Genomic DNA, 9634 nt, shown 5'->3' with positions numbered 1-9634 from the left:
AACCCTGCGGGCAGACACTGAACCTTCCCCCAGCACATCCTCTATCATCTAGATTATGGGGGAAAAAAAAAAGAAAAAAGATAATAACCTTAACAGAAGCAAGATCAGCAACATCTTTGAGAAGCTTTACTGCGCAACCAAGATTCTTCTGCTACAGGCAACTAGATGCTGCTCCTAGAGTTTAGAAGCTTAGAACTGGTTTTTCCCCCTTCCAATATGGCAGCATTTGTGTAGTCAGCATAACCCATCATACATCTTTTATTTATACCAAATATTTGTTCAGAGTAAAACTAACTGAAACAGCATCAGAGTATCTAAAGACCATTAGCTATACCATTTTAAAGTGGATGTGCAAAAAAAATTGAGAAGCATTTGCCACAAGAATGAAAAAAATTATAACAACTAGTAATTCTGACAGCCAGATGGCTCAAGGCTGGTCCCTATCACTGTACAGAAGGAGTACTCTGGATTTTCTGCTGGTTGGATTTTCTGCAACCATGATTCAATTCAGTTCCAGCACTGGCCGAGGACAGAGCCTGGGATGAAGTGCAAAGACTACTCCCCGATTTGCAAGCATCCCGCAAGGGCTGGAGGAGAAGAATAATAGGTAAGGGCTACTTGCTCGCACTTCACATGTCGAGCCATTTTGGGACTAAGGGCTGCATTCTTCAAGTCAGAGTCTGAGTCACGAGCAACATACTGGCAGCAGCACCTTCCCCCTCAGGCAGAACCGAGGCCGCTAAGCAGTACTTCATAGAGCTGGCCTATCAGAAGTTGCTACAGTTTATAGTGACTGTTTACTTGTTTGCTAATCATTACAAATATTAAAAAACAGTGCATTATAAAATTAAACTAAAGATTTCCAACCTTGCAAGATAGTATCTAATTAAAAGACTGCTCAACAGGCACAGACACAGTTTCACCATGCAGCACATTTACTTTTAGACAAAAGGAAGAACAGCTTCCTTCTGCCAGAGAAGCTGTTTTCTCTGAAACAAGGGGCACTCAACACTATTTCCAACAGCAAAAACAAGACAGTATCGATCCATTTGGTTTTAATTGTTTGAATATAACTGTCTTAATTCTTCGAACATGTTATGTCAGGAAGTGTACAAATCTACTGTAACACTTGCCACAGACATATCACCAATACAAAGAAAGAATATTATGATATGCTCTGGCTAGTCTGAAACTCACTTTTTTGACAAATTACAACACCTGCCCACTGAAGTTTAATCAGCAGATGTTTTGTAACTTAGGAATTTCCTGCTTTTGGAAGGAGTCACCATCTTGCAGATATGCTGAAAATCAGATTGTCAAGTCTACAGACATGTCATTTACATCTTCTATAGGGAGAATGAACTCTCCACTACGTATTTGTTGAATTACTGCCACTGTATGATGAATCTTTTTTAATACAAGCAGCTTTTCCACATTAAAGACTAGGTCAGGATTCTATTTTTTTTAGACCTTAACATTTCTAAACCGCATATAAAGTCTGTTTCTTTGCTATCAGAATAAGACTTTCTTTTTAAAAACACATTCACCTTTCTACAACACTAAGACTTTTTACTCAAATTCTATTTACAAATCAGTTATACCACCTAGAATAGTCAAGAATAGCTTTTCTTCCTATGGAGATATCCAAATAGAAACATCAGCAGTTTATGGACTAGGCCCATGCTTAGTCAGTACTTGCTGGACCTGCTTACCCCTTCTTGTGGTGAAAGGGAAGAGCACGCTAAAATACAGACCAGTTATAGCTTTCAGAATAAAACAAACACCAACCATCCACTATTACCCCTAGAGCTCAGATGTTCAAGAACTGTACGCTACCAACAGAAGTACCAGAATCCCCATCAAATCATGGATGGAGATAAAAATCCACTATTGGAAGAAACTTGTGGTGCAACTGTCAGTCTTCTCCATAGTCTTGTTACTAGCTTCTAGGTATCAGTAGCATCCTACATATGCTACACAGAGTATCTATTAGGCACATCAATAACATTATTTAAACATGCTTTTGACTGAATTCGTAGGCTATGTTTGTTTTTCCAACTCAGTAGTAATAGTTCTAAATAATTAATTAACCACTATACAGAGGTTTAAGTAATAAAGACTCAAACCCTCTCAGGCATACATCCTTTCAGCCGCATCACTGGTATTGATAACAATGCAACTATATCTCGCAGACAGTATTCATCAGGTGTCTCCAAGGCTTACTGCCTTCCAGGAAACTCGCACAAAATATTCATTTGCTGCAATTCCCAGACTTAGCTGCAAAAAGTTGTTTTCAGCTATGTTAAATTTGTACACTGAATCTTCTCTGAACATATCTGTAATACTTCCAAAGACGATCCATCCAGGATGCTGATCTTAAGTTTAAGTCATGACCAAAAGAAAGGAAGGAAAAAAAAAAATCAACTACTTTCCCTCATACACTTTCTTCGGAGATTTTATAAGTAACATCCTAACACTCCACAGCTAAATTTCTGCAAATTCATCTTAGATTTACACACTGCATAAAGCAACTTTCACAAAGCAAGAAATTTTAGATTTTACTAATTGCAGCAGCAGCAAAAATGCTTCTCATGAATGCAGCCAGTCTTAAGAAAACCAGACCAAAACAAAAACACCAGAACACCTCACCGAAGCTAGGCCAGGAACACTTTTATCCAAGTTAAAGAACTCATTGAAGTCAAACTCTCCTGGAGCTGGTTCTTGTAAAACGGCTTCCCTAGGAACTTCCTGATCTGCTGGAGTCTCATTGGCAAGGACAGTTTGCACTTCATCCTCTTCTGCCACTCCACCATTGCATTCTATTCCTTAAAAAAAAGAAAATCAAGCAATTGCTGAGTCACTCAACTTGACCGTTTCCTGTAGGAACAATACCCAACAGGCAATGCATTTGCCTAGGAATCAGAAGTACAGGACCAAAGTAATCCAGCCACCTATGCGATATTTCATGGGTTATAATATAGTGCTGGCTGCAGTCTGCCACAACAGAAACTAGGGCCTGCTAGAACCCTGGTGCAGAGCTTCTAGTCTGTAATTAAGATTATCTACTTCAAAGAAATAAGAATTCCCACTGATGTGTAAACAACTGCATCCTGATCAACCCAGAAGTACACGGAACAGATCAGATGTTGTGTCACACCACGTAGATACAGATGCTGTTGGTTTTCCATCAAGAATTCAGCTTAAAGCTGTATTACTGTCTGCTGTACATCCAAATCAGTGTGCTTAATGTTAGTATTACTAGAAGAAGAAAAATATTTCAAGTACCTCAGAGCATTAGCTTAGCTTAAACCAAGCCTTTAACAAACAGCAGGATATAAAAATGGACAAGACCCTTTTAATGGCCTACAAATTCCCGGTATCGTTCAACATCCATGTAAGTTTTTTTCCCAGCCTCTCAGTCCTGCCTTTCTTTTGGAAAAAGAGCACTTTATCACTTAAAGGTGTTTGTGATCAGTCATTGCTCTTGTGCTTCAGGATGACCAAAAGCTATGCAAGTTTATGATCAAAGATTCTTTACACTTGCTGGGATCTATAACAAGCACCTCTATATGTAGCAATACACCATACCAGCAGACAAGCAAAATTGTTGCCAAATTTGCCATTACCTTCTTTTAGTGAGGCTGTACGTCGTCTTGTACGTTTTCTCCCTTTGTGATCTTCCTCCAAAATTTTATCATCAAAGCCTGTTAGCTCAATGGTTTCAGACTGACTTGTAGGACCAGCAGAGAACCACTCAGGTTCCTCTTCAGTGTAAGAGTCATTCCTTCTTCGTTCCCCAAAGACACGTTTGCTGTCACCAAACTCCCTCTGAAGTGGAATATTAAAAACATTAACCATTAAATGCTGTTTCATAAGACCTCCAAAGCAAATTACAGCCTTTTCACACCTTTTCTTTTTTAAAAATGTTTAAATGCACACTCAGCATGCTCAGTAAGCTTTTAAATTTTAAAAGATTCAGAGCTGAATTTTTGCTTTATTACACTGAAGGCTATTGGTCTGCAAGTGCCTATATAAACTCAGATTTGCAACCTGAGAAGTAGGCTCATGGTTCCTTTTTTCCCCCCTCTTAAAACACTCAACTGCTGTATACAGATAACCTGCCTCTGTTGCTGTTAGTGCAAAATGTCCAAAAGCTCTGGTTTAATATGCAATCAGGAAAAGAAAGAACAAACCCTGAAGCGTTTATCTTTGTAGTCCCTCTCACGATCTCTGTCTCTTGCATCTCTAGAATCACGTATGTCTTTTTCACCACCCCGGTGGTCTTTATCAAAGTTACGAGAAGAGATAATTCTTCCACTGCCAATCCTACGGCCACCAATAACACGGACACCATCATTCTCCTTTTCTAACGGGCTCCCTGCTCGACGCGAGCTAATAGCTGCAGTTACATGACAGCCACCTCCAAAGCTTCGCCTTTGTGGACTTAAGACTACATCCAAGTCATCTTCCTTCACTCGTTCTCTTGGATCTACAAGTCAAAGGCCACACAAAAAGCATTTAATTTAATGTATTCGTAAATACAAGCCAGTTACCTGTATAACAGCCTTCTGTTCCATAGCCTTGCCACTGTCCCAGAGCTTTTTGAAGGAAAACACTCATGACTTATTTTTGCAAAGCTGATGTTGCTGAGACCACAGCAAGTACAAAGGGAAAAAAAATTAAATTTACTGTTGGATATTGAGGAATCATTGTGGTCTCCTAGGAAGTACCTGCTTTCCCACTATAGACCTTCTAAGTACTCAGTCTTGAATTGTAGGGAATTTTTTTTTGGGAAATTGTCCCCTGCACTTGTATATGTATTCACTATTATAAAGTAAAATATAGCAACTGACTGCTACCTAAGTTTGTTCTTAGATAACAGTTACAAAAAACTAGACACTTATTCTGTGCAAAAAAATTTCAGAAAGACTTTTAGTCTTATTTGCATCATCCCAAAGGAAAGGTTTTGCCAACAGCCTATGTTCAGTTGAGTCTTGTGCTGTAAGGACGTACTTACCTACTATCCTACGCATAAGAGAAGTCCTATCTGAATCCAAATCTTTTTTAAAGCTTTCCACTGGTGAAGTTCTTCCTGAACTCGGATATAAAGATGCATGCCACTTCTCTGGATCCCAGACACCATCACTATGAAAATAAAATTGCAGGATTGTTTGCTACTTGTAGTCCAATAAATAATTCATAGTACTGATGCTGAAAATCTAGTATTCACTGACTAGCAATCCGTATAATGCAACATCTTTCATACCCAACTTCTAAATTTTTGCCTTACTATACTTTACCTCATACATAGTATGCTGGATCCCTTCCGTAACAGTAAGGAAGTACAATACCCAGCATCAGACTGTAATGGTACAAGATACAGACACATTGTCCCACTAGATACTGAAGTTTGCCTCATATGCTGAAAAATAGCTCAAGTAGCTCATATGCTGCTGTTCTTAATCACGGAGACAATTTTACCTCAATCTCATACTGAATTGTACAATAAATTAATCTGAATAGTAAAGATACTGCTGTTTAGCAAATTTACAAACATGAGCCAAGAACACTCACACCTTGATTTTGAGATGAGGTACACTGTCAACATGGGAGTGTAATCCATCAAGCAAGTCAGCTTGTTACAACATCATCACCTAGTCAGTCTGTGCTATACAACCATCTATATTCTTGTTAGTCTTTCCTGCAAGTCTGTAAGACTTGTGCTGTGTTCAAGTTATTTTCTGCTGTATCTCAGGTTATAGTCTTTGTTCAAAGCACAAAATTCCTAGCTAGAACATTTAAACCTTTCCTTGTAGAGTATTTCTGAAAACACTGGAGCACATATATCTTGCATCAAGATAAGCGCACTTCTTAGCTAAGAATTTTTTGCAATTTAAACTTTTGTTTTGAAAGAAACATATATGGGTTTTGTATAATCAAGAAAATACCTGTCGTATTTTTCTGAAAGACAAGAAGGTCTTTGCTTAGAGTAGGGACGCTCTTTAATATCCAGCAGTTCCTCCTAGAAAAAGCAAGAAGTTAATTCCAATTCTCACTCAGACAAGATTCAAGTGACCCAAAATATCTATTCCAGACCACCTGTTCAATTTAGTGTTTTGACAACCTGAGTTTCCCAATACATTGATTAATTTCCTGTGAAATACTGCAGTGAAAAGTTAACATTAGACAGCAAGTTTATTTTTCAGTTCTTCTACCAGTGGCCACCTAGCAAATGCTTATTTAAAGCACTAAGTCTAACTATGTCAGGTTTGGTCCTTGTTAACACTTCGAAGGTCATTCACCTCATACATGTGTACCTCTTCACTTCCCTGGACAGTTCAGCTTATAAAACAGACAGGCATCATTAATTCTGGAGCTAGTAAATTCTCAAGATGGAATTAAAATTTCTACGTTTAATGCTATGTAAGATTCAGCAGGTAAGAAAAGGATTACCACAATACCACTTACTACTGTTGATCTGGAAATTCCAGACAAGTTTGCCATTTCCGACCACCACCAATTCCAAGATGTCTAAATGTATGTTATACAATTACCCATACTACCGAAGACCAAATCGGTGCTGAATGATTACTTCAGTTTTCCCACTTTCTACCAGCTTTCAAATACAGTCCTTAGTTTACTACTGCACACCTCTGAGCAGTTAGGTCATTTGAGGCAAACTAGTAATCAATCTACAGTCTCACTGCAGTTTGCTACATTGAAAAAGCATTATTAGTGGTGTGATCATCAGTGCTTTGAATCATCATTAACTTGGCTGCAGTCAAGATGCACACTTCTAATTAAACTTACTTATTCTCCCTAGACTACCTTTCTCCAATCTGCCTCATTCCCAACTGTACTGAATTGATTCAGAACTGTGCAGACATCAGTGGGCACTGGATAAAGAAATCCTAACAGCAGACACCCCACATCAGCCAAACTGAAGAAGGAAGTTCTCTTTACCTTTTTCCTCAAGAATACAATATCCTCTAGAGCTTTTACATCATTATCCCCACGTGATTAAAATCAGTTCATTAGCTACGTGAGCTTAATACTTGAAAGTTTCCAGATGGCAGCTTGGTAGCTGGACAAAACCTTAATATGCACATACACACGCACCTATATATCCAAGCACCACCCTGTATTAGTCTTCAGCAAAAAGAGTTCCATTAAAGGGAGGGAGACTGGCCTCTCCCCCCACAGCTTCCCAAAATAAATCTTGATCTATGAGGAGCATCAGTGCTGTAGTACTATCATAGCCTGATGCAGGTATCACAAGTATTAAGAGCACTGTCCATCACCAGACTTGACATTGACTGTTTTGTTGGCCACGAGAGGGAGTCCATAGACTCTCAATCAGATCTTACTGCAATTCTTCAACTGAAATGAGGAAAATTTGAATTGTTTCCTGGCTTTCGCTCATTAGCTGCACGCCCTTGGAGCCACAGCTTCCAAAGAACTAGAAAAGACACAGCTCGGACTATGTAACACTCTCGTAATAGAGGAGCTTCACACTGGCGCTTCCACAGTGTGGTGCGGGGGTTTTTTTGTTTAATTCACACACTAGTACTTTTCAGTGGGTGGGGGAGAAGTGTGTTTAGCTGGTATTAGACAGTTTTATTCAAACAGTTTAGAAGGATTCATAGTATGAGCCAATTGATTTCCTACTGGTAGTAAATGAATATAAGCTGTTAAAGGAAATCAGTCCCCTCTCCAAATTAGCAGCACATGTCCTGAAACATTCTTCCCATCCCTAATTAGTAGGAAACTGGAGCATGTGGAAATGCCTTACGATGTTGATTACATGAGTACCTTTAACCAGCTGTATTTGAGATGCTACTTGTAAAGCAAACCAAACATAAGACACAAGGTATTTTAGCACAGATTGATTTCTGGTGTTTCTTGACCTCTGACTCCTTGGAAACCAACAGATAAACACAGCTAGATGCCTTCTAGCACTAGGTCTGCAACTTTATCCTGATCAGAAACTACAGGTACTGAATTAACAAAACCAAAGCTACAAACGCACCAGTTTCAGGGTACAGCTACCATCAGCACCAGGCTGAATACTGCCCAAAAAAGCAAGCAGAATTTGAAGCTGCATTCAGTTACTACTATTGAGTGGAGTTGGGCAAGACAGCTCCTCTCCTTCACTTCATAGTTCATTGAATAACAAGGTCTGAACAGTAGTATGCTTTGCATCTTACAAGGTTAAGTGTACATCTTTTCGAAGAAGGTAGAGAGAAGTAGAAAGCCATGCTATTCCCATGTAAGCTTTGCCAGTTCTGAAGTACTTTGTTTATTGTTGATGTCTAGTTAAAATAAGCTAGCCCTACTATCTCAACAGAACAGAGCCACACTGATAATTTTTTCTTTTAAAAAACAACCTACTAGGAAGCTAACAGTTCAGAATTCCTCAAGTAAGATAACACAGGCAGCAACAGTACACCGTCTCACCCTTTTCCGCACTTCAGGCCATTTGTTGCAAAGTATCTTAATAGATTTCCAGAAAGCAAGGCCCACCTGTTCCCACAGCTCCCACAGCAGTGGGAAAATCAGCCACCATTGAAGACTCTTTCTAAAAGCAGTTTTCAGCAGTGGTACCAAAATCCCAAACAAGATTTGAACCTTAAACCCCACAGCATATCAAACTCACCTAGTGTTAAAAGAATCTTTAGTTGCAAGTTATTTAGCTATTGTTCTTTCACTCACACATATAGTTAGGCGTCACAGCTGAACAAAAGCACCTGCACTGAAGTTTTAACACTAAGGATGGGCTGGAGTCATAAGTGCTTAGGCTTCCAGCAGCTGAATATGAGCCATTCTAAGATTACAAAAGGCATCTTAGCAAACACATTAAAGCTCCTGATAAGTTCTGGTGTGCTATATGTTCCAAGGAAGTGGCACCTACTGTAAGGAAACCTTTTGGTCAACTTCTTAAAGGAACACTGCTGAAAGTAGAACTAGAGCTACTAGTAGAACAGAGTGCAAGTGCTTAGGAAAGCTGGTAGAACAACATACTTCTGCCTCTACCATAATCTCTCCAGCACGTGCTGTGGGGGTGCTCAGATGTTAAAATAAGGTGGTGGGAATCAAAAGTACATCGAGGACAGGATTGCACAGCTACATCACATTTAACAAGTTGCTCATTTTATAACATCTTGCAAATCCTAACCCAGGCAAAGGCTTTTCAGCTTTCACCTTACTGCTCCCCTCTCGCAGAAGCCTCCACCTCCCACTCTACTCCTGTGACCGACAGCTCTAAGCACAACTTTAAGAGGAAAGGGGTGAGAGCTAACCTTTGTGTAACGATGGGGGTATTTTGTTGTAATTCTGTTCAACTCCAGGAAGGCATCACCATTTTCAGTTTCTGTTACACCTCCTCTTTTATCCATGGTTACTTCAAAGCCTTTGACCACGGACCTAATTAACACAAAACCAAGCCGTCAGATTTTGCTACAGACGTTTCTAGCGGGTGCGTCTTCCTTCCAGCCTAAGACTATTTAGCACGGAGATGCAACAGATAAGAAAGGCATTCCCTAAGCGGGCCTTTTTCTCTACTTGCAGCCTCCTCCACTCCGGCCAAGCGGCTCTGGCCCAAACCCTGAGCCCGCTCCGAAGCCCAGCCAGCCCT

At 39.7% G+C, this 9634-nt stretch overlaps 1 protein-coding gene across 1 annotated transcript in view; it reads right to left on the bottom strand.

The window, feature by feature from the left end:
• EIF4ENIF1 (eukaryotic translation initiation factor 4E nuclear import factor 1) overlaps positions 1–9438 on the bottom strand; it is a 21752-nt gene extending 12314 nt beyond the window's left edge. Inside the window, exons 1-7 of the mRNA XM_035898314.1 lie at positions 9300–9438; positions 5949–6022; positions 5018–5145; positions 4194–4489; positions 3627–3828; positions 2650–2825; positions 4–48 (exon numbers count right to left, since the gene is read on the bottom strand). Coding sequence (XP_035754207.1) covers positions 4–48; positions 2650–2825; positions 3627–3828; positions 4194–4489; positions 5018–5145; positions 5949–6022; positions 9300–9395 — 1017 coding nt within the window. The 5' untranslated portion in view covers positions 9396–9438. The remainder of the gene's footprint in view (positions 1–3; positions 49–2649; positions 2826–3626; positions 3829–4193; positions 4490–5017; positions 5146–5948; positions 6023–9299) is intronic.
• Between the last annotated feature and the right edge of the window lie 196 nt (positions 9439–9634).

This window comes from Egretta garzetta, unplaced genomic scaffold, assembly GCF_000687185.1.
Source record: "Egretta garzetta isolate BGI_Z169 unplaced genomic scaffold, ASM68718v1 scaffold7, whole genome shotgun sequence".
Classification (NCBI taxonomy): domain Eukaryota; kingdom Metazoa; phylum Chordata; class Aves; order Pelecaniformes; family Ardeidae; genus Egretta; species Egretta garzetta.
The sequence above is the reverse complement of the archived record's forward strand: the minus strand, read 5'-3'. Positions and strand labels throughout refer to the sequence as shown.